The 25,755-nt window shown below is 42.1% G+C and overlaps 1 protein-coding gene across 3 annotated transcripts in view; it reads right to left on the minus strand.

Annotated features, from left to right (window-relative positions):
- Positions 1 to 25,755, minus strand: part of LOC143299490 (coiled-coil domain-containing protein 93-like) — a 36,595-nt gene that overhangs the window by 9,014 nt on the left and 1,826 nt on the right. For 2 of the 3 annotated variants that reach the window (XM_076612730.1, XM_076612739.1), the window contains exons 2-15: positions 25,446 to 25,559; positions 23,896 to 23,990; positions 23,534 to 23,645; positions 21,395 to 21,493; positions 18,136 to 18,192; positions 16,835 to 16,932; positions 14,848 to 14,884; positions 14,368 to 14,460; positions 13,344 to 13,394; positions 9,346 to 9,432; positions 8,034 to 8,150; positions 4,371 to 4,433; positions 3,669 to 3,742; positions 3,047 to 3,128 (exon numbers count right to left, since the gene is read on the minus strand). In XM_076612730.1, coding sequence (XP_076468845.1) covers positions 3,047 to 3,128; positions 3,669 to 3,742; positions 4,371 to 4,433; positions 8,034 to 8,150; positions 9,346 to 9,432; positions 13,344 to 13,394; positions 14,368 to 14,460; positions 14,848 to 14,884; positions 16,835 to 16,932; positions 18,136 to 18,192; positions 21,395 to 21,493; positions 23,534 to 23,645; positions 23,896 to 23,990; positions 25,446 to 25,559 — 1,179 coding nt within the window. The remainder of the gene's footprint in view (positions 1 to 3,046; positions 3,129 to 3,668; positions 3,743 to 4,370; positions 4,434 to 8,033; positions 8,151 to 9,345; positions 9,433 to 13,343; positions 13,395 to 14,367; positions 14,461 to 14,847; positions 14,885 to 16,834; positions 16,933 to 18,135; positions 18,193 to 21,394; positions 21,494 to 23,533; positions 23,646 to 23,895; positions 23,991 to 25,445; positions 25,560 to 25,755) is intronic. The other variant, XM_076612748.1, reaches the window with a different exon arrangement.

Raw genomic sequence — 25,755 nt, forward strand, 5'->3', positions numbered from 1 at the left:
CACCACACCCTCATCTGATCGCCATGGGAAGGAAGCTGGCAGAACGGACAAGACGCCTCTCTGCCAATACAGTGTCCATGAGGGCGTGGGTTCTTCTTCTTCTTCTGCGTTCGTGGACTGCAACTCCCACGTTCACTCGTATGCACACGAGTGGGCTTTTACGTGTATGACCGTTTTTACCCCGCCGTGTAGGCAGCCATACTCCGCTTTCGGGGGTGTGCATGCTGGGGTATGTTCTTGTTTCCATAACCCACCGAACGCTGACATGGATTACAGGATCTTTAACGTGCGTATTAACTATTTGATCTTCTGCTTGCGTATACACACGAGGGGGGTTCAGGCACAAGCAGGTCTGCACATATGTTGACCTGGGAGATCGGAAAAATCTCCACCCTTTACCTACCAGGCGCCGTCACCGTGATTCGAACCCGGGACCCTCCGATTGAAAGTCCAACGCTTTAAACACTCGGCTATTGTGCCCATCGGGCGTGGGTTCGAATCCCACTCTCACCCTGTCCCCCAAGTTTGACTGGAAAATCAAACTGCGGGCCTTGTCATTCAGATGAGGTGATAAACACACTTGGCATAATGAAAAAAAGAACCCGTGGCAACAAACGTACTATCCTCTGGCAGAATTCTGCTGAAGAATATCCACTCTGATACACTCAAGGCCTGACAGAACACGCTGGGTTATGCTGCTGGTCAGGCATCTGCCTAGCAGATGTGGTGTAGCGTGTATGGATTTGTCTAAATGCAGTGATGCCTCCCTGAGATATTACAGTGTTTGTTTAGTTTCTTTTTTTTTGTTTTTGTTTTTTGCTGCCCGATCATCTGCACTGTCTCAGTGGCATTACTCTCATGCCGCTCATTTAGATCCTCCCAATCACGGCCACACCCAGGTTCATCCGTCACAATTCCAGCATCAGCAGTCCGCAGAGAACCATTGATGTTAAGTCACCAGGAGGCCATACAACAGAGGAGACCCTGCACTGCTGCTGAGTCACTGAGTGTTTGTTTAGTTTCACCTGTCCGCTATTTGCTGTCTGTTGGAGGCTGAGCGGTACTGTCCAGTAGCGAACAGAATCAATCTAACAAGCTGTGGAGTGGTGGTCTACTTCTTTTTATTTTTTTGCTGCCCCATCATCTGCACCATTTCAATGGCATTACTCCCAAGCCTTTCATTCCAAGTCCCCCACATAGAGTGGTGGTATACTAGTAATGTGTTTGTCTAGGAAGCAAGAGAATCTGAGTGTGGGGGATCAAATCCCAATCTCAACAGAATTTTCTTCCCCATCCATTAGACCTTGGGTGGTGAGTCTGGACACTATAATTATTATTATTATTATATTTATATAGCCTTGAATCTTGTGCAGAGACAAATCAAAGCACTTTCCCACCAGTCATTCACACGCATGCATAACTCTAAAACTGGAAAAACTGAAGACAAGGAAGAGGCAGGGAAGGGAGGCTATTTTGGGAAGAGGTGGGTTTTAAGACCAGACTTGAAAGAGCTGAGTGCAGAGACCTGACGAAGAGAAAGTGGAAGTTCATTCCAATTGCAAGGTCCAGAGACAGAGAAAGAACGGCGGCTAATGGTCGAGTGTTTGAATCTGGGTATCTGGACACTTGTCATTCGGAAGAGATGATAAACCAAAGTCCAGTGTATAGCATGCACTCAGTGCATGAAAAAGAACCCACAGCACCAGCATTGTCCCAAGCAAAATTCTGTCAAAATCTAATTAGATTGTAAAACAAATATACCTGCAAACAGTAAAAAAAAAAAGAAGGGTGGTACTACACTGTGGCAATACACTCCCCCCAGGTAGAACAGCCTGAATTTCACATAAATATCTGTTGTGGCATAAAAGTCATGAAAGGAAATTTTTTCCCTAAAATTACATTATCTAACATACTTACCGTGACCCACTAGTGCAGACTCCGGCAGGGAGTCCAATTCCTGTCCTGTGCAATTGTACTATCCGCCTATACAGAGAAAACGAAAGTAGCTAAGGCCGATAACCTCCCTGAAGTAGGTTACCTCCCCTCTGTATCCCTGACTAGCTTCCTCTTTTTTCCGGCAGCCATCTTGACTCCTGATCCTGTGCTCTTCATATGGCTAAGTTTTCCAATTTCACATAAATATCTGTTGTGACATAAACGTCATAAAATCAATTTTCCTTTTCTTTTTCATTCAAGAGCTGCAACTCCCACATTCACTCGTATGTATAGAAGTGGGCTTGTACATGTATGACTGTTTCTACCCCCCCTCCTGCCCCTCCCCCATGTAGACAGCCATACTCCCTTTTTAGGGGTGTGCATGCTGTGTATGACTGTTTCTACCCCCCCCCCCCCACCCCTCCCCCATGTAGACAGCCATACTCCCTTTTTAGGGGTGTGCATGCTGTGTATGACTGTTTCTACCCCCCCCCCCCCCCCCCCCCCCCCCCCCCCCACCCCTCCCCCATGTAGGCAGTCATACTCCCTTTTTAGGGGTGTGCATGCTGTGTGTGTTCTTGCTTCCACAATCCACCGAACGTGGACATGGATCAGAGGATCTTTGACATGCACATTTGATCTTCTGCTTGCATATACGCATGCAAGAGGGTTCAGGCACTAGCAGGTCTGCACATCTGTTGCCCTGGGAGATCTAAAAAATCTCCACCAGACACCATCACCTGGATTCGAACCTGGGACCCTCAGATTGAAAGTTCAACGCTTTAACCACTTGGCTGTTGCACCAAAACTTGCAACAGAATACAAAGCATTACAATGCATTATACAATACATTACAGTACAAAACATTACAATACAGCACAGTACAATACAATATAATCTGACACAAGACAATGCAATGTGATGCGATACAATACAATGCGATACAATACAACAAAAAGTGAAAAATAAGAACAAGATAACCATACATACATTTTTCTTTCATTTTTTTTCCCTCTCTCTGAAACAAAATGTACACAGATTTCCAATAACTTCTTTTCTCTTTAAAAGATAAATAAATAAATAAATATATAAATGTGTCAGAACAGCATACCTTGCAGTGGGCTTTAAATTCCTGCTCTTGTTTCTTGAGGTTTTCGTTCAGCGCCACCAAGGATCGAAGGGTGGTGAGAATGCTGGAACAGAAATCACAACGATAGTCTTCTTCTGCATAGGAGGGCTGCAGCACCTATGTTAAGTGGACAACACATCCATTTCTTGCACAATTACTTAAAACAAATATCCAATACTATTCTTCGTTCGTGGGCTGCAACTCCCACGTTCACTCGTATGCACACGAGTGGGCTTTTACGTGTATGACCGTTTTTTACCCCACCATGTAGGCAGCCATGCTCCACTTTCAAGGGTGTGCATGCTGGGTATGTTCTTGTTTCCATAACCCACCGAACGCTGACATGGATTACAGGATCTTTAACGTGCGTATTTGATCTTTTGCTTGCGTATACACACGAAGGGGGTTCAGGCACTAGCAGGTCTGCACATATGTTGACCTGGGAGATCATAAAAATCTCCACCCTTTACCCACCAAGCGCCGTCACCATGATTTGAACCTGGGACCCTCAGATTGAAAGTCCAACGCTTTAATCACTCAGCTACTGCACCCATCAAATATCCAGTACAAACCCCGACAAGTATTGTGCTGGGTGCACCTTTACCTCTGATTCTCCTCCGTTTCCATGGCAGTCAGTTTCTCCATCTCCTCATCTATAGCAGCGCTACGTTGTTGAACCTGGTAACGTCAAACAGCAGACATGTATCAGTACGCTGACATGACTTTCTCATTCAAAAGATAGGTTTGGTTGTTTGTTTTTTTCCGAAAATTACGTTACATACTTACAGTGAACCACCGGTGCAGACTCTTGCCAGAGCCCCAATTCTCTGTCCAACAAAGTACAACTCGGCTCAGGAAGAGAAATCTAAAGCAGCTGCGGCTAATTACCTCCCTTACTATATTGCCTCCCTTCTGAGTGCCAATGCTGTACCCTCTTTGACAGATGCTCTGGTTTTTTTCTTTTTCTTTTTAAAAAGGAGATGAATCAGCAAAACTGACAATTGTGAAAGAAAAAAAAAACGTGAATCATCACATGGTAAACAAAATTCAGTTGTTCCACTTCACAATCCTGAAACACTCCAAGACCTACTGAAGTACCCATCATACACAGATCTCCATTTTAGAGTGTGGCTGTGGTTAATGTGTGTGTGTGTGTGTGTGTGTGTGTGTGTGAGAGAGAGAGAGAGTGATTGAGTGTGAGTGAGTGCGACTGAGTGAGTGTGGGTGTGAGAGAGTGTGCGTACGTGTGCGTGTGTGTGTGTGTGTGTGTGACCATTTTTTCCTTCCTTATTCCATGAATACTGACCTCATTCAGTTTTTCCTGTGTCTCCACATAAGTCCTGTGTAGCTCCTGGTGCTTTTCTTCCACCTGTTAAAAAAACACACAACATTCATTATTATCTGTTTGCCTCTGTGTGTGTATATATGTATATGTGTGTGTGTCTGTGTTTGTGTGTCTGTGTGTGTCTGTCTGCCTCTGAGTGTCCATGTGTGTGTGTCTGTGTGTGCCTGTATATGCATGTCTGTGTCTGTACCTGTGTGTGTGTGTGTGTGTGTGTGTGTGTGCGCGCGCGCGCGTGCGCACATCTGTGTGTGTGTCTGTCTGCCTCTGAGTGTACATGTGTGTGTCTGTGCATGCCTGTGCATATCTGTGTCTGTACCTCTGTGTGTTTGTCTGTGTGTGTGTGTGTGTGTGTGTGTGTCTGTGCAGAGGACAAGAAAGTAACTGGGGAAGCAGAGCAGGGAAGCAACTGGGGTGAATCAATATTGTTGTCCCCCCTGCCTCTCCTCACCTCCAAGCAAACCTTGTTTCTATTAATAACAGACATCTGGCCAAATGCGTGCTCTTGATGATTAGATATAAAAATTAAAAAAAATCATTGTTGGTTTCGTTATTCACAGTGTTTGCTCCTAACATCAAGGCCATACAAAGGAAATTTTCTTCCTAAAATTACGTTTAAGTAACATACTTAACCGTGATCCACTAGTGCAGACTCCGGCAGGGGTCTGATTCCTGTCCTGTGCAAACTACTATCCGCCTATGCGGAGAAAACCAAAGCAGCTGCGGCCGATAACCTCCTGAAGTAGGTTACCTCCCCTTTGCATCCCTGACTGGCGCCCTCTTTTTCCAGCAGCCATCTTGACTCCTGCTCCTGTGCTCTGCATACGGCTAAGTTTGTTCGTTTTTTCTGTCTATTGATTCTTTGGCGCTCTCGTTTTGTGTCTGACAATAAGCTTTTTCCTTTCCCTGGGGTTTTTGTTCTCCTGATTAATAAAGACAGTAAAGGACACTTGTTACGTTGAGATCAAACTTCTCTTGAGTCAACGATACTGTTTTTGTTTTGGGTTTTAAACAGTGATTTTTATTTCAAATGTGTCATTACAACACAGTTATACATGAACAGATCAACAAAGAAATATTATACAAAGTGCCATCCTGTATAAGTATCATCTTAAGTATGAGACGGGTGTCTTCACAGGTAAAAACAAATAACCTTTTTTGTTTTCCAGATAAGTCTTTAAGCTTAACTCTACTAAAGTCCACCGTATCTAATCCTACCTTGCACAATACTTGTTCACAATTCAGGCTTAACTCTTTCTCTACTAAAGATTGATATATCCGGTCCTAACTTTCCTAAAGACCACAGTATCCCTTCCTAACCTTGCACTACACCTGATTACTAAGGACCACATATGCGGTCTGATATTTTGGAATTTCTCCACCAGTGATACAACCATTTGTACGAAACAAACTATTCTAGGTGGCTCCTCTATCCTGTACGGAGTGCAAGCAAACAAGAAGCAAGTCATCAGCTTGCAAACACATTTTGTATTTGTATTTCTTTTTATCACAACAGATTTCTCTGTGTGAAATTCGGGCTGCTCTCCCCAGGGAGAGCACATCGCTACACTGCAGAGCCACCCATTTTTTTGTATTTTTTCCTGCGAGCAGTTTTATTTGTTTTTCCTATCGAAGTGGATTTTTCTACAGAATTTTGCCAGGAACAACCCTTTTGTTGCCATGGGTTCTTTTACGTGCGCTAAGTGCATGCTGCACACGGGACCTCAGTTTATCGTCTCATCCGAATGACTAGCGTCCAGACCACCACTCAAGGTCTAGTGGAGGGGGAGAAAATATCGGCGGCTGAGCCGTGATTCGAACCAGCGTGCTCAGATTCTCTTGCTTCCTAGGCCATCACTCCACCTTGCTTTGCATCAACCCACCAGCTCTGTTAACTCTTTCACTGCCCAGTTTCTGTGTGGAAAAAAACACTCCCCAGTGCCAAATAATTTAGAAACGATGCTCTCGGTCACAGGCTTTCGGTTCACGTCAAATTCAGTCCAGTTGGTTGTTTATTGTAGGTCCCCACACGAACCTCTTTTCAAATAATAATCTACAGAAGTAGTGCATACAATATTTGATTATTGATTTTTTTTTTTTTTGTCCTAATCCCGCTTCCCCCGTCCCGCCTCTCACACACACCCTTCCAATATTATGTTTTTTCTTTCTCCAATCACTGACACTCACCCTCTCCATTTTAGATTTTGTACTCTATCTTTTCCACATTCTGTTCTCTCTCTCTCTGTGTCTGTCTGACTGTCTGTCTGTCTCTTCCTTTCTTAGTCCCCTCCTCCTTGCCCCCCCCCCCCCCCCCCCGCTCCCCTGCCCCCCCTGCCCCTCCCCTCCACCTCGACCGCTATCCTTTTCATTCGAATATACAGAAATGTCGATTTCTAATTAATAATAACAATTATCATTATGATAGAAATGATAATAATCCAAATGATGATAATAATATCATTTATTTTCAGTCTAATATCATCATCTTAGATGAACAGACTATAAATAAATAAACGAACGATTCAGTCAGTTGTCAAAGTTCAGTCATTGTTCTATTGGTTGGGAAACTGGCTGCAGCTGTTGAGCTTTGCTACAATGTGAAAAACGGTCTTATCAACATGGCCCCTCGATGTCGACAAAAGTCACCTTTAGTAGTGAAAGAGTTTACCTTACGCTTGGCAACATGGCACTGTCTATTACTTCGTCAGGTACCCATGGTGAAATAAATCGTATTGATGATTGTTATTTTCACATCTGGAATAAAATTCTGACATGTCTGAGATGATTTCAATTCACAAGATAACTGTGCACATTTTGGTCATTAGGTCTGCAGCACCTATGACTATCACATGACTCACAAAATTAAGGATCCCCCCCTCCCTCCCACATACTGTTTCAACAAAAAATTAGTGAATGATAATTTCTATTGCTTTTGTTCTATCAATTATGAATGAACATAATTACAAAATTTCAAAGTCTATGTCTTTTCTTTGTGTGGTTTATTCTATTGCTTCATCAATTATTTATTAATGAAAAAAATACATTTGAAAAATTCAAAAGTCTGTGTCTTTTCATTTCGTTCATTTATATGTTTGTTGTTTTTCGCTGTTCTTGTTTTTCATTGCTGTTGTTCTTGCTGTTGTTTGTTAACCTACACAATCAGCCAGTTTCAAGGGGAAGAAAGAGGAGTAATCTGTCAGCAAAAAGTGAGTTCAACTGTCCACGAATCGATTGCGATCACGCCTTAATTTTAGCCCGATCTCCCAATCGAACCATATAATTATATGACCTGGTTGAAGACAAAATTTGACAAAAAACAAGAACGCCAGAGAATCGACAGACAGAAAATACGAAAAAACTTAGCCGTATGAAGAGCACAGGAACAGGAGTCATAATGGCTGCCGGAAAAAGAGGACGCAAGTCAGGGGGCAAAGGGGAGGTTACCTACTTCCGGGAGGTTATTGGCCGTAGCTACTTTCGTTTTCTCCGCATAGGCGGATAGTAGTTTGCACAGGACAGGAATGTCAGACCCCTGCTGGAGTCAGCACTAGTGGGTCACGGTTAAGTATGTGTAATTAAAAGTGAGTTCAACATGAACTGACAATGCATGTGATCATCCACACTCACCTCAGTCAGTTTTGTCTTGGCGTCCTTGATCTGTTTGTTGAGCGACGTGGTCATCCTTTTGTGTTGTTGGGCCCCGCCCACACGCTCGCTTTTCTCTATCTGCTCAATCTCTGCTTGCTGTGACAACACGATGCGTGACAATGTTACCAGGCATGATCTCATACACACTGTGTGGCTGTGAAGCAAAGATATGGAAATGCATGCGCGTGCGCGTGCGCACACACACACACACCACAGACATACACACATACACATACACACACACAAACACACACTCTCACACACACACACACACACACACACACACACACACACACACACACACATACACACAAACTCTCTCTCTCACACACACACACACACATGCGCGCGCAAACTGCCATACCACTCCAAACCACACCACACCAGTCCACATCACACCACACCACTCCACTCCACACCACACCACACCACACCACACCAGTCCACATCACACCACACCACTCCACACCACACCACACCAAACCACACCACACCACTCCAAACCACACCACACCACACACACCACACCACACCAGTCCACATCACACCACACCACTCCACTCCACACCACACCAAACCACACCACACCACACCAACCCACACCAAACCACACCACACCACACCACCCCACTCAATATTATACCACACACATACATGAACACAGATGCATCTGCATGCATACCACAAAAAAAAAGTATTAATACAGAGGAACATAAAAAACAACCAGAAAAGAAACACACACACACACAAAGACACTCTTTAAGACACAATTTCTTACAGTACATCATAATACCTCACCACAAACAAAGTTGCTTATACAGTCTGCATTTATTTATCTTAAACAAATAACTGAAATACCAGTTTAAGAACAATTTCCTGTTGATGATTTTAAACCTATTTTCGTTTTTAAAATGCAATATCACAATTCTGAAGTTGAAAATGGCATATGTAACATGGAATTTTTTTTTTCAAATTTATTATCATCATGCGCTTGGTAACATTAAAATCAATATTACATGGAATTTTTTACATATGATGGAAATAAATAAAATGATTTTTAAAAGCTGAAACCCATCTTCATGCATCAGGGAATGTTCAAAATCAAACAACAACAAAACCAGCTAAAGACACACACACACACACACACACACACACACACACACACACACAAACTGACACAGATCACACAGCACTGCTTCACAAGCGTTAAAAAGCTCCCAACACAAACAACAAACTCAAAAAAAAAAAAAAAAAAGGACAAGCAGCGGAGGAAACAAGACACAGCACTCACTTTCTCGGCATACTCAGAGGCAATTTGCTGAATTTCCTGGGACTGCATACCCACAATGGACCCCACGGCCGTGGCCGTCAGCTTTCCCTACATGGCGTGGCCAGACCAGGCAGGGCACAGAACCACAACACGCATGCAGGGTGATGGGTCAGAGGTACATTGATTCTCACCAACATTGGTGCAGAGAAAAAAAAAACATCAACCACACAGACACAAACGTGCATGCAGGCAACATACACCGTGTGCAGCAAAATACCAGACATATAAAGACATGTAAACAAACATGTATTCCTTTTCGGTTGAGAAACATTTTCTCTGTTACGTAAGTCGGCCGCATTTAGAGTATGGAAATGTGATTTATCTTAAATGCAAGTCATTTTCATTGTCAATGAATCTGCCGCATTTACATTGTGGATATATAATTTGGGGTTAAATCCTAGGAGAGGGGCACAAAATCACAGTTTTTTTAATGCAAAATTCATTATCTTAACATCCAAGGAACATTCCTTAATCATTCGTAAGTCAATCTGAAACATAGTCTTGGACATTCACCTGTTATTCGCCTTTTTCCATCACTCCAATTTCTGCCAAAAAATCCAGTGTGGGCCATCACTCGACATTCAGTCAGTCACTGGAAGTTGTGATTTGTAGACAATGCGTAGGCCCAGGGGACTGATCAGTAGAAAAATAAAGTGAACAAAATAGCTGAAAAACAGGTAAATGTCCTTGATTTTGCTTCCAGCTGACCTCTGACTGATTGTTGAACTTTTTTTCTTTCTTTTTTTTTCTTTTTTTTCTTTCTTTTTTTTTTTTTTTTTTGCTGCCCCGTCATCTGCACCATTTTAGTGGCGTTACTCCAACACGGCTCATTCCGAGTCCTCCCCCCCAAAAAACACAGCCACACCCAGTTTCATCTGTCACACTCCCAATGTCGGCAGTCTGCACGGAACCATCAATGTTAGGTCGCCAGGAGGCCACACACCAGAGGAGACCCTGCACTGCTGCTGAGTCACTTCGGTGGTGTTCAGTGGTGCCTGTTCTGATTTAACGTACTAAGCACACCACCTACTAAGCCCCCTACTGACAACTATAATGGCTTAGTCGCAGAGCCAGACTGAGTGAGCTTCCCTCCCAGAGTGGAGACCGCCACCACGTCTCTCCAACAACAGCCACCCACGAATCTGCCGACACTGAAGGCACTGACAGGAATCACCCCAAACACAGAAGTGGGGAGAGGTATCGAAACTGAGGTCAGCAGGGCATGAAGGGCCACAGACTTTGTGAACATTTTTTGTGTCATACATGATAAAAATTTTGCATTAGCAACACTGTGTAATTTTGGGCCCATGTCTAAAACACCAGTCATCATCAACTGAGAACAGAAGAAGAGCAACCAAAACAGTGGACAGTTCCCTTCGCTCAGAATCACAAGTTTGAGTTCACTTGTACATATTGGTGGTTTCTCACCATCTTTCTCAGATACCACAGACTGAGTTAAGGAAACTTTCTACTACATGTACCAAGAATCAGAGAATCTTTACCAATAAAAGCAACCCAAATGGTTAAAGAACATAAAAATATCAAGACAGAAACCGCTGAATTTACATTCAATGAATGCACTAAACCATTTACTGCTGATGGAGATTCAATACAATGGAATGCATGCATGCAATTTGCAAACCCAGTGAACTAAAGCATTTGGGTAAATGTGATGTTTATAAACCTTAAGGCTTCAGCTGGTCCCTTTAGTACCACCAACACTTCTACTTCATCCCAGAGATACATGTCATTTTTTTTTCATTTTTGTAAATTTGCTTACAAGCACACTGCCACATTTCCCCCACCTTTTGTAAATCTAATTTAGAAGTAGACTGACACACATTCTAAGTACCATCCCTGGACAGATGAACAATCATGACTAACTAAATGGTGCTGTATGAAAAATTATTGTTCAGTTAACAAACATGACATTTAGTCATCATTAATAGTGAACAATTTAAGACACACAGAATGAGGCACTCCAGTTGAGACAATGGCCAAACAAGGCATTAACCAGACATGCAAGATGTGATGAAAAACTATGAAATGAAAAAGGATATCTGTGAATTAAAAAAAACTATGCTGATTTTGATTCTAAAGCAGATGTTTTTCCTTCTCTTTTCTTCATTTACAATCAAACCTCAAAATGAACTGAACAAGAGCCCCACAATCACTCCATCTTATTTGTATTTGTATTTGTATTTCTTTTTTATCACAATAGATTTCTCTGTGTGAAATTTAGGCTGCTCTCCCCAGGGACAGCGTGTCACTACACTACAGCGCCACCTTTTTTTTTTTCTTTTTTTTTCCTGCATGCAGTTTTTTTTATTTGTCTTTACTATCGAAGTGGATTTTTCTGCAGAATTTTTCCAGGAACAACCCTTTTGTTGCTGTGGATACTTGTACGTGCGCTAAGTGCATGCTGCACACGGGACCTCAGTTTAATGTCTCATCCAAATGACTAGCGTCCAGACCAACACTCAAGGTCTAGTGGAAGGGGAGAAAATATCAGCGGCTGAGCCGTGATTCGAACCAGCACACTCAGATTCTCTCACTTCCTAGACGGACACGTTACCTCCAGGCCATCACTCCCCACATTATTCCTTCTAAGCTGACTCATCTGTTGTCGCTTTTGCCAAACCCACCAGACCTCTTTTTTCACACGTCAACACATTTGTTATCAGCTGGTTTGGAAGAAGACGCCAGATTTTGGAACAAGAAACAGGATAAAATCAACTGCAAAACTGCTCATAGAAGTGTGAAAAAAAAAAAAGAAGATGGCCATAGTCTTCCCGATTTAAATTGTTTGTCTTAGCTTTGAAGCTCTCCTGGATTCATTACGCCTGAAGGGCAGATCACAAGTGGAAGCACCTTCTGTCAGGTGAATTTCCCCCATGGCCACTTTCTCATAAATATGGTTAAGAGTTTATCTCAAAATCTTATTATGTATAATACTAAGCCAGAACGAGGTAAAAATCCACTATGATAAATAAATGTGTAAATAAGTAATAACTAAGTTAACCTACAACAAAAAAAGATTAAATACACACACAATTATTCAAAACCATCACCAGACTCATACATCTCTCTTTCACACTACTGTGTCTTGCATTTCTTTTAATATGCAAAGCAATTCCTCTCCATTATACACTCACAATGGACCACTAACATCAATCAACTCATGCTTATGTTCATCATACAGATACATATACTCAAATGACTAATGCCTAAAATTATATGTTAACCAACCATCACACACACACACACACACACACACACACACACACACACACACACACACACACAATCACATCTTATAATGTCACATACTACTGAACACTTTTCCTTTAAAAGAACAAAAACTAGAAATTAGGAAACTACAAACAGTGACCTACATAGGTTTTTTTTCTAATGTTTTCTTTTATTTCTAATGTTTTCAAGTTTCCATACACAAAAAGAAGTCAATGTAAACAAACACATACACTCAAACATAAAGAGGAAAAACTGAAAACAGTACGCAAAACAACAATTGCAAATAATAAACATAGAAGCCATGACATTAAAAGAAATCTGGGTCAACCATGAACAATAACATTTAAGTCATGCCTTATGTACTTTATTCAGTGCAAAGTACTTGTTGTTTAGCAGGGATCAAACAACATAAAATATACACAAATTAGTTTCTCAGCTTTCATGACTGAATGCTGCAATTCAAAAGCAAACCACACATTCAATGACGCATATGCAACAACAACAACAACAACAAAATATAATACAAAGACAGAAGAGGACTTAAGTCCTGGAAATATATCTCTAACAAAATGCTTTACCACAAAAACTGAAACGTCAGTTTGAGCAAATGAATGTTCCAAGTGTCATCTGCAGGAAACATTCTTACCTCTTGCAAACCGCACAGCAAATGAATGTTTTAAAGTGCCATCTACTGCAGACATTCTTACCTCTTGTAAACCAGTAGCAGACATGCCACTCATCAGTGCTTTGATGCGACGCTGAAAAAAACAAAAACAAATCAATACTTTTACCAAACCAATGAAAAGCATTAAGCTTACTACATCTTTTTTTTTCTTTTTTTTTTACCACTATCAAAGCAGGGTAATATGGAATTATTTCTAAAAGATTAGTTAAGTATGTGTAATTAAAATGAAAATTAATCTTCTTCTTCTTCTTCTGTGTTCATGGGCTGCAACACCCACATTTACTTATTCGCAAGAGTGGGCTTTTACGTGTATGACCGTTTTTACCCCACACCCCCTGCCAAGTAGGCAGCCATCATCCATTTTTGGGGGGTGAGGATGCTTGCTGGGTATGTTCCCGTTTCCATAACCCACCAAACTCTGACAGGGATTGCAGGATCTTTAGCGTGTGTTTGATCTTCTGCATGCGTATACACATGAAGGGGGTTCAGGCACTAGCAGACTAACATGGGAGACATCTCCACCTTTTACCCACCAGACACCGTGACCAGGATTCAAACCTGGGATCTGGAGATTGAAAGCCCAATGATTTAACCACTCGGCTATTGCATCCATCAAACATAACTCTAAAAATGAAAAACAAATGATGTGTGTGTGCATGAATGAAAAATGATTTATTTATCTATGTCTGTCTGTAGAGAGTTCTTTGTGTGGGTCTGTTTCTGTGTGTATGCATGCAGGCATGTGGTGAGAGAGTGTGTGTGCGTGTGTGTTGTGTGTGTGTTCTGTGTGTGTGTGTGTGTGTGTGTTGTGAGTGTGTGTGAGTGTGTGTGTGTGTGTGTGTCTGAGTGTGTGTGAGTTGTGTGTGTGTGTTTGTGTGTGTGTGTGTGTGTGTTGTGTGTGTGTGTGTGTGTGTGTTGTGTGTGTGTGTGTGTGTGTGTGTGTGTGTGTGTGTGTGTGTGCCTTGAAAGCCTACCCTAGGTTTGTATGGAGGGAATACAATACAATCTACAACAAGGGAATGAAGTATACAACAATGTCCACACACCTCTTCCTCAGCCTGCAGGTCCACTTCAGACTCTGGCTCCTTTCCGCCAAGACCTGCAGCCACTGCTTTCTTCTTCGCCGCTTTCTCATCCTCCTGTCAGCACACAGTCCATGGCTCACACCGTTTCATTTGAACAAGGATACACACCAAGAGAGAGGACAGTGGAAATACACTGCTCAAAAACTGTCAGTTATCCGAATGGAAATATTTCACACACAAAAATTGTCTGTTATGGAAAGGAAATATTGCTCGAAGCATGAACACTTACCCATAGGAAATGCTGCACCAAACGTGGTCATTTATCCAAAGGAAACACTGCACCCAACACTGTCAGTTATCAAAAGGGAATATTGCACCAAACACTCTCATTATCTGAGGGAAATCTTACACCAGTTACACAGCCTCTCATCTTCATGCTGACTTACATCACACACAACTGACTGATAAATAATCATCACCACAACGAAAGCTGAGTCATACCTTTGCTTCCTGTTCTGATCGACTGACACCATACCGCCTGGAAAACAATACAATTCAAACTGAAACACCTCTTGAAATTCATAACATGATTAGAATGTCCAAACATTATCACCGATTTTAAATCGTGCATTAACACTTTGTACCCATCAGTGCAGCTGCACTGCAGTTTCTGTGGACCAGCCCTAAAACAGCTGAGTGCATACTTTTGTACACAAAACACACACAAGGTCATTAAAAGTACACTTAATCCGTATGACAGCACACAGGCTAAAGCCAACAAGCTAAAAGCACGGAGTTAGAATACAACCGATTGAGGAAGCAAAACTGAATGTGCCCACTGTAGTATGCAGTTATAATATATAAAGTTATATCCATACTCCATCCAAGGGAAGCAAAGGAGTCTTATGGATAAATCAGTACTCGGGAGGTGAAAAGGTTAAGGTCCCATAGCCTTTTATGGCAACTGAGGCAGTGAATTCATGTCCACTGTCTTGGGCTCGGCATAGGAAGGCAGGGCCCAATCCTCTCTTTCCACCATTGTAACCTTCCCAACCAAGTCAGGTTCAAGGCCACACCGGGGCGGAGTGAGAAAAATCAGTGAAGAGCCTTTCCCAAGGAAACAACACTAGGTCGAAAAGGAATTTTTTTCTCCTAAAATTATGTTTATCTAACATACTTACCGTGACCCACGTCAAAAGAGGAAGCTAGTCAATGATACAGAGGGGAGGTAACCTACTTCTGCGAGGATATCAGCCATAGCTACTTTCGTTTTCTCCGCATAGGCAGATAGTAGTTTGCACAGGACAGGAATCAGTCTCCTTGCCGGAGTCTGCACTAGTGGGTCACGGTAAAGTATGTGTAGTGAAACGGAGGTTCGAACCCTGAACCACTGGATCAGAAATCCAATGCGTTACCGATTCTGCCATGGTGCCTCTGGTCAAGGACACAAAGCATTAGAATAACTTTGAAACAGAGCAAGAACAGAGAAGAAACGTACAAGTAATTAAGTGGACAGACTGACAGACAGAACCATTAGCACACTGACGGTGGCTGAAATACAGAAGACACAGAGAGGTGTTCTGAAGGTTATTCTCTATGCTTTCTACAGCATTATTCTCTTTCTCATGCTCTCCACTGAACACAGCTCTCTAAAGCTGCGGACATCGTTAACTCCATCCCATACATTCTTCCTTTATTCAAAACATGTCATGGCAAGGCAAAGTTTGGGGTGGGTTTTTTTCCATGTACCCACAGGGAACATTGGAACATTACATACATGCTTCTATGCATGCATTTACACGCATCATACAAACAACACAAACAGCAACACAGCCATTCTAAATAATCACCACCCTTTCCAAAACTGCTCCTCTCACCACCTCCCCTCATGCTGTTTTTTTTTTCTCCTACACCATCCACTGCCACCATCACCACCCCCCTCCTGTGCCATGCCTCCATTGCCACTGTCTATTGCCTTAGGCCTTTGCATGAGGTGTGCTTGACGATGTGTGTATACATATGTATGTATACACATACACATCTGTGTGTATGAATATGTGTTTGTGAGTTCATACATTTGCAATGTGTGTGTGTGTGCGAGCGCACACATGTGCACACATGTGTGTGCATGCTTGTGTGGTTGTGTGTGTGTGTGTGTGTGTGTGTGTGTGTGTGTGTGCATCTGTGTGTGTGTGTGTGTGCATGCGTGTGTGGTTGTGTGTGTGTGTGTGCATCTGTGTGCGTGTGTGTGTGTGTGCGCGTGTGTGTGTGTGTGCAGAGGGGGGCTGGTGGTGGGTGGGTGGATGGTTATGGGTAAAAGGTATTTGTGTGGTTTGCAAGTCACATTTTTTAGTGTATAATGCAACACTGATGTTACGTGTTATGCATAAAATCATGTGTGTGGGGTTTTTTTAAAGCACCTAGAGCAGGTTTCCGAATAATGTGCTATATAAGTATCCATTATTATCATTATCATTATTGTTTATACCTTCCGTATTCCAGCAGAGTAGAGTGCACTCGTGTCTCTTCATCTCGCAGCTTGTCCGCGTCATGTCTCTTGTAGCGGCGCTGAGGTTTGTAGGTCTCCTGTCATATTTCCGGATATATACATTTTGTAAATGTGCAGGTTTCAGTTTCAGTTTCAGTTTCTCAAGGAGGCATCACTGCATTCAGACAAATCCATACACACTACACCGCATCTGCTAGGCAGATAGCTGACCAGCAGCATAACCCAACTTGCTTAGTCAGGCCTTGAGTGCCTGCACATATACCGGTACATATTTGTGTACCTATTACAGTGGATTTCTACTACAGAATTTTGCAAGAGGACTACACTCTCGTTGCCATGGGTTCTTTTTCAATGCACCAAGTGCACTGAGATATAATTGAGATGTTGCTATGAAGTCGAACGGCCAAAATCTGAGCTTGCCTGCAGAAGAGATCTACGAGGGCATAGCCTCAAGCTCCAGAACATTAGAGGAAATTTTTTTCAAACAGGGTTGTTTCCCTCTGGAACAGTTTGCCCAACAGCGTTTAACTGCACCTTCCATCAACTCTTTTAAAAATCGACTCGATTGCCACTGGAAAGATTTGCCCACTTAGTACTCACCAAATTGTTATTGGGTAGTTTTAAACGTAACTATTGCCCCATACGCCAGCCACACATGCTGCAAAGTATATAGTTAACATCCACAGAACGATGAACAGGCCTTTTAATGGGACCTCAAACGTCGTACAAGTCAAGTGAAGTGCATGCTGCACATGGGACCTCAGTTTATCATCTCATCCAAACGACTGGACGCTCAGTTTGATTTTCCAGTCAAACCTGGGAGAAAGGGCGAGAGCAGGATTCAAACTCAAACCCTCATGGAATCTCTGTGTTGGCAGATGAGCGTCTTAACCATTCTGCCACCTTCCTCCTGTAATATACAGGTAATGTGAGACATGGAGCTTTGGGTTTTTTTCTCCTTATGTCAAACAGTCTGTAATGGATTCCCAGACAGTCACACACAAGCATGCCCTTTTACAAAGATTCACTTTCATATGCAAGCATCTACACCAGCACATAAAAACAAATATTCGCAACACACACACACACACACACACACACACACACACACAACACACACACACAGAGGACTATACAAGCACAAACACTGCATCACAGACAAGAACACACACGCATATGCAGGCAAAACTGTGCAATAGACAATAAGCAGGTATAGGTATTACACACTTACAGTTTAATAAGAACTTTTTCACAATCTTACACAGGGCAATTTGACTTACCTTCACCAAGGAAACTGTACCAATGGCCTTTGGTTTCACTGCCTCAAATGCAATGTCCTTGAAAATAAAATAAAAAAGACTGACTGATACCAATGAGTGCTGTCACTGATGGGTAGTAAGTAAAGATATCACTGTGTATATCCACTAGTAAGTGATTGAGTAAGGTAAGCGGGATGATGTGGTGTGTGTGTGTGTGTGTGTGTGTGTGTGTGTGTGTGTGTGTGTGTTTGTGTGTGTGTGTGTGTGTGTGTGCATGCACATGTGTGTGTGTGTGTGTGTGTGTGTGCATGCATGTTGTGTGTGTGCATGCACATGTGCACACGTGTGTTTATGTGTGTGCATGCGCACATGCATTCATGTTCGTGTGTGCATGTGTGTGCACATACATGCATATATGTGTGTGTGTGTGAGGTATGTGTGTGCGGTGTGTGTGTGTGTGCATGTGTGTGCAGCAATGAGGGATGTGTGGAAAAGACAAGGGTAAGAGCAAGAAAAACGACACAGAGAAAGACCAACAAACTGAAAAACTACACACACACACAGAGAAAAGATAAACAGGGACAGAGACAGACAGATGGATGATGGGAGAGCATGTCCAAGGACGAAGGAGAACACTGAAATTCAGGTGTACTGGGCACAGCAGGCAGCATGTCCTGTCAACATTTAGGAACTGGCGAGCTCAGGGGGAAGAAGGGGGCACTTGTAGAATCCCCTTTCCTCTTCTTCATTCGTGGGCTGCAACTCCCACGTTCACTCCTATGTACACGAGTGGGCTTTTACATGTACAACCATTTTTACGTCGCCATGTAGGCAGCCATACTTCGTTTTCCAGGGTGTTCATGCTGGGTTTGTTCTTGTTTCCATTACCCACCTAACGCTGAAAGGATTACAGGATCTTTAACGAATCTAATCTTCTGCGTGCGTACACACACGAAGGGGGTTCAGCCACAAGCAGGTCTGCACATATGTTGACCTAGGAGATTGGAAAAATCTCCACTCTTTACCCATCATGCGCCATTACCGAGATTTGAACCCCGGACCCTCAGATTGAAAGTCCAACGCTTTAACCACTCAGCTATTGCGTCCATCGGAATCCCCTTTAATGTGAGGCACAGAGTGTGGCTGAAAGCTTTTGCAAGCATGACCACTTAACCTGTTCGCTGCCTACAGATTTTGTTTTTTCCACTTCTATGTCCTTATGTGCTCTTATTTTGTATCATGCACTATTGTATGTGTACTGTTTTATGTGAGGCACTTAAAGCCCATCAATGGCGACTCTGCACCACCATATAAGTGCAATATATTATTATTATTATTATTATTATTATTATTATCATTATCATTATTATTATTATCATCATCGTCATCATCATCATCATTATCATTATTACATGACAGGTTAACCCATCATCTGGCTTTCCCGAAGTTTCCTTCAGTCAGAAACAGAAACAGCATCGTAACTGTTATCCAGTCCAGAAGAAGATTACATTTCAATCATGAACAACCATGAACACAGTCCTGACAGGACATGTGGCGTGATCCGTGGCTCCGAAGCCTTGACCAGCTGCCCACCCAATCAGTGAGCAAAGCAAAGAAACACAAACATAGCAGACAACTCGAGCAGCCTGAGTCAAGTTCAGGCAAAGGAAGGCGGGCATGATGACCCAGATTAAAATACAGACACTGATTGTCTCCGAGTTTGGCACAGATAGTGTGACATACCACGGTCCTAAAAGCACAGACAAAATAAAAAGTCGAACCACTTCGTGTGCAGTGAGGGGGCGTGGTTAAGGAAGTGGGTGTGTGAAAGGGGAAAGATCAGCATGACAAGGACAATAAAGGCATGCCAAAGGGGAGGGGCTGTAAATAGAAGATGGGGGGGCTGGGGGGGGGGAGGGTGCGGGGGGGTCAGGGACTTTGATGATAGCACACATTTTGTTCCACATGATAGCACACATTTTGTTCCACATTTTGTTCCACATGAATAGCACACATTTTGTAGCCATCATAGTTTTGATTGTTCTTTCAGTTACAAACAACTTGGATACAAAAATTAATGTGTGTTTCTGTTGTTGTTGTTGTTGTTGTTGTTGTTGTTGTTGTTGTTGTTGTTGTTGTTGTTGTTGTTGTGTGTGTGTGTGTATCTGTCTGTCTGTTCCGTCTGCCTGTCTCTATGTCTGTCTGTCTGACATAGATGATATGGAAGAAATCACAAGAAGTGCTGTTCTTGAGAATTTTAAAAATAATGTCTGTCATTAAATGACACAATAATTTCCCTGGACAGTAACCACTTTGAATTCAAGCCAGTGAACATTTCAAACAGACACACACAGTCACAACAATTCACTTAACCTGGCTTGAATGTTTCAAACAGACACACACAGTCACAACAATGCAGTTAACCTGGCTCGAACGTTTCAAACAGACACACACAGTCACAACAATTCAGTTAAGTCGGTCAGCAACAGAGCAGAGCGGGGAGTGACACGATGATGATGTGATGCAATGTGTATGGGCAGATCACGTGACTCCTCCCCAAAGCCAGCCAGTGCTCAGAAGTCAGTTATCATGACCTCATGATAACGTGCCCAGCCCAGCCCGCCTTTCCTCAGGAGACTCACAGATAAACCTGACCTGCCTGATTAAAACCTTCAACAATGACACACCACAATGTCACCACCACACGGCCACACACTGAGGCTTCCATTCACCACGCTCTCCTTTTTTTATCGAACCAGTCGGAGGACTTTTGTTTTCGCTTTTCCATGTGAATCTAATGATACTTGACACCCTTTAAAAGTTCATCGCAGACACACAGAAATAAACCAGGCGGCTGAGGAAAGAGCTAAAACAGTCATTAATGATAGTGTATGATAACCTACTGAGTCATTCTATCTACAGCTGGGTTCTGCTTATCTGAACAGGCGATGCAAGGTACACACTGGGGTTTTTCAATGCATATATACATGAACGTTTGAATTTGGGTGAACCTGTGTTTACATGTGCATTTCATGCATCTTGTCCACTGCATGGCGGTTTTCAACACAAACAAAAAAAGTATCTTTTCAAAATTATATATATATATATATAAGCTTTCACATTTGGCTGTTAACACACTCCCACATCACACCACCAAAAAAAAATAAAACCACAAACAAAACAACAACAACAACATAATATTCACAAGCAAATACAAAACATCAAACATCCAAAAAGCTTTAAAATCACAGCGATCATAAATTCCTTTCAGCCATCATACCTCTGGTGTGGAATAGTGTCTGCTGAACTGAGACACTGAGAAAGCACGGATGAAATCTCCCATTTCCTCTCTCGTCTCTATCGCACGTTTCACCAGCCACTGGTAAAGAGAGAAAATAATATATACTTGATATCTATAAAACAATGTTACTATAAATATATCTATTTTTGCTTTAAATAGAGAAAAAAAGCATATACTTGTTATGTACAGAACAATGCAACTATAAATGCGAAATTTGGCCAAACAGAGCAAACCATAGGCTTAGTTTGCATCAGTTTGACATGGTACAGTATATGACACCAAATATAAATGTATCTTTTTTTTTCTTTTAATAGAGAAAAAGAGTATATACTTGTTATGCATAAAACAATATAACTATAAATGTATCTATTTTTGCTTCAAAAAGAGAAAAGAAATATATACTCGTTATGTATAAAACAATGTAACTATAAATGCTTTATTTTTCTGTGATTTCATTAGTTTATATATATGTATGCAACCTGAATAGCATCAGTTACTGTAAACTATCTTGTAAACAGCCAGCATCTGATAAACGCCCTCTCCCCTCTTTGGACTAAAAACTGTCCATACCTTGTAAATGCCCATCTCCCACTTAAAAAAAAAAAAAAAAAAAAAAGAGGAAATGATATCGACCTAATGACAATTCAGTTTGCTGTCTGTAATTAAGCTGCTTTATACAGCAGTGAAGATTTAGATCAAGAGATGAAGAACTGAGTGCTTGTATGAGATGTTGATATTTCACTGAACAATGAGAGCACGACATCATTCCGTGATGCGGTGTCTTGTTTAGGAAGCTGTTTTGCTCTCATTCTCAGCCCAGCCAGAACTGTGTGGTGAAACTAAGGGAGTGGACTCCTGCCAAGGGTAAAGTACCCAGTCAACACACCCCCCTCTCCCCAACTTTAGGGTGAAATGTTTGCAAAGTGAGGAGTGTGGGGGTAGGAGGCGTGCTTACGAGTTAGTTTACAGTACTAGCACAGTACCTGGATAGCAGTACCAGCACAGTAACCGAACAACAGTATTAGCGCAGTACCTGAACAACAGCACTATCACAGTACCTGAACAATTAGCACAGTACCTGAACAACAGTACTTACTTGCGCAGTAACTGAACAATTAGCACAGTACCTGAACAACAGTACTAGCACAGTACAGTACCTGAACAACAGTACTAGCACAGTACCTGAACAATTACTACAGCACCTGTACAACAGTTCTAGCTCAGTACCTGAACAACAGTGCCAGCCCAGAACCTGAACAGTACCAGTATAGTACCTGCACAACAGTGCTAGCACAGTACCTGGAAAACAGTACTAAAACTGTACCTGAACAACAGTACCAGCACAGTACCAGAACAACAGCACTATCACAGTACCTGAACAAAAATGCTATCACAGTACCTGAACAACAGTACCAACATGGTACCTGAACAACAGTACTAGCACAGTACCTGAACAATAGTAAACAGTACTAGCAAAGTACCTGAACAACAGTACTAGCAAAGTACCTGAACAGTACTAGCACAGTACCTGAACAACAGTACTAGCAAAGTACCTGAACAGTACTAGCACAGTACCTGAATACTGGCACAGTACCTGAACAACAGTACTAGCACAGTACCTGAACAACAGTAAACAGTACTAACACAGTACCTGAACAACAGTATTAGCACAGTACCTGAATACTGGCACAGTACCTGAACAACAGTATTAGCACAGTACCTGAATAGTGGCACAGTACCTGATCAACAGTATCAGCACAGTACCTGAACAACAGTACTAGCAAAGTACCTGAACAACAGTACTAGCAAAGTACCTGAACAGTACTAGCACAGTACCTAAACAACAGTACTAGCAAAGTACCTGAATACTGGCACAGTACCTGAACAACAGTACTATCAAAGTACCTGAACAACAGTACTAGCAAAGTACCTGAACAGTACTAGCACAGTACCTGAACAACAGTACTCGCAAAGTACCTGAACAGTACTAGCACAGTACCTGAACAACAGTACTAGCAAAGTACCTGAATACTGGCACAGTACCTGAACAACAACAGTACAAGCACAGCACCTGAACAGTATGAGCACAGTACGTGAATAACAGTAGCAGCACAGTACCTGAACAACAGGGTATATGTGGATGAAGTCCAGACCCTGAATCTGATGAGGTTCAATGCGATGTGGACACTTCATCCTGGGCAGAACTGCCACTATCTTCTCTGTCAAAGCACTGGGGAAAAAAAAGTAAAGATGAGGACACTTGAATGGACGCAAATGCTTAGATATGCTCATGTCATCTTGCACACATTTTTGTACCACACACACACACACACTCACACACACACACACATAACCCAACACACACACACACAAACATGTGCATAGACATAACCCAACACACACACACACACACACACACACACACACACACACACCAGCACACATTCACTTTCACACCAATGTATACACAAGTTGCTTACATTTTCTGCCCAATGGTGGAATTTTCTTGGAAAAGCAGATCAACATCCACATCAAAGTTGCAAGTTGTGATGCACCATGTCATCCCTCCAACAACCTGAAAAAGCATGTTTTTTATGTTTTTTTTGGGGGGGGTTTACAAAGAGACCAAAAAATGACAGAAAAAGATGCACAGAGAAATCTGTGCATTTCAGTCTATCTGTGCACCCATAAAGATATGTACATGCTTGTATGAGTGAGTATCTGTGTGTGTACGTGTGTGTGTGTGTGTGTGTGTATCTGTGTGTGTGTGTGTGTGTATCCATGTGTGTGTGTGTGTATCTATGTGTGTATCTGTGTGTGTGTGTGTTTGTATGTGTGAGTATCTGTGTGTATGTGTGTGTGTGTGTGTGTGTGTGTGTGTGTATCCATGTGTGTATATGTGTGTGTGTGTTTGTACGTGCATGTGAGTGTGTGCATAAGTGAGCAGGTACAAGCATATATATATATATATATATATACATATGCATATAGATGCTGAATGGACATGATGACAATTACAAACCCTTGTGGTGACAGTTTGAATATACATGCATTCACTGGATTTAATAAGCAGTGGGCTAAACTGACTCACCATATCGCTGTTGCTGTTATATTTCTATACAAATCCAGTAAAAAATAAAAATAAAAATAAAAATGAACATAAAAAGACTTCACTGTACAAGATGAGAAAACTTAGAACAAACATAGTTTTTGTATGATAAATGCTAGTTATGATCTGACCACCATTTAATGCATTTACCTTGATGCTGAGCTGCTTCAGCAGACACAATTAAAATCATCATTACACCAGTAAATGACATATTCCTTTCAGAGTTACATTTACAAAAATGCAAACTCATGGAAACCAGCATATATAAAACAAGCTGCCACACCACAAACAGCCAATGATATTGTAACTGAAGTCAACACCATAAAAGAAAATGATATAGGTTTGGGTTTTTTTGCCTGATAATGCAAGTGCAAGCTGTGACAATACTCTGCTACGGCCCATATATGTCCTAACTAATAAGTCAGAAACACAAACACACAAGCATGCACTCAAGCACACATACATCAATTTTTGGCACTGCCTACACACATGTGCACATGCACACCCACACACACATGCATATGCACACACACACACACAAACACACACACATGTGCGCACGCGTGCACACGCACACACACATACACACACATATGCACACACACAGACACACACACAGACACACACACCAAACTGAAAGACATCAATTTTAGCACTGACTACAAACCACAATTTTCTCCTAAAAAACATAGGGGTGGACTTTGTTTACTGCTAAGGAAAACGATTTTGTCTACTGCGAGAAGAAACATGAATTGTTAATGTGGCCTTTTTTGTTTTCTTTATTCTTTTTACATAACTCTGTTTTACATGACATGTGTAAAACAAAAAGATGCAAACGTGTAATGTTTCAATGCCCTGAGGTGGGTGCATGAAAAAAACTTCATGTCTTGCCTTGGGGAACACAATGAAAAAGAGCCCCACCTTGTCAAAGGGAGACAAACCCTTGATGCGGGCCCGGAAGTAGCCAGCCGCCAACAGGAGTTCGATGGTCTCCTGTAGTTTAACATTCTGCTCTTCATCCTCCCTTGTTTCCACCTATAGAAAAACCATTACCAAACACAACTGTGACAAATTTATCAAATACTGTGTACGTACACGCTATTCTGTCAGCTTTCTGAATTGAAACGTGTTTGCACACACAGACACACACATGCTCACACACATGCTCACACACCACACGCGCGCGCACGCAAGCGCGCGCGCACGCGAGCGAGCACACATACACATGCAC

This window comes from Babylonia areolata, chromosome 2 (genome assembly GCF_041734735.1).
Source record: "Babylonia areolata isolate BAREFJ2019XMU chromosome 2, ASM4173473v1, whole genome shotgun sequence".
Taxonomy (NCBI): Eukaryota; Metazoa; Mollusca; class Gastropoda; order Neogastropoda; family Buccinidae; genus Babylonia; species Babylonia areolata.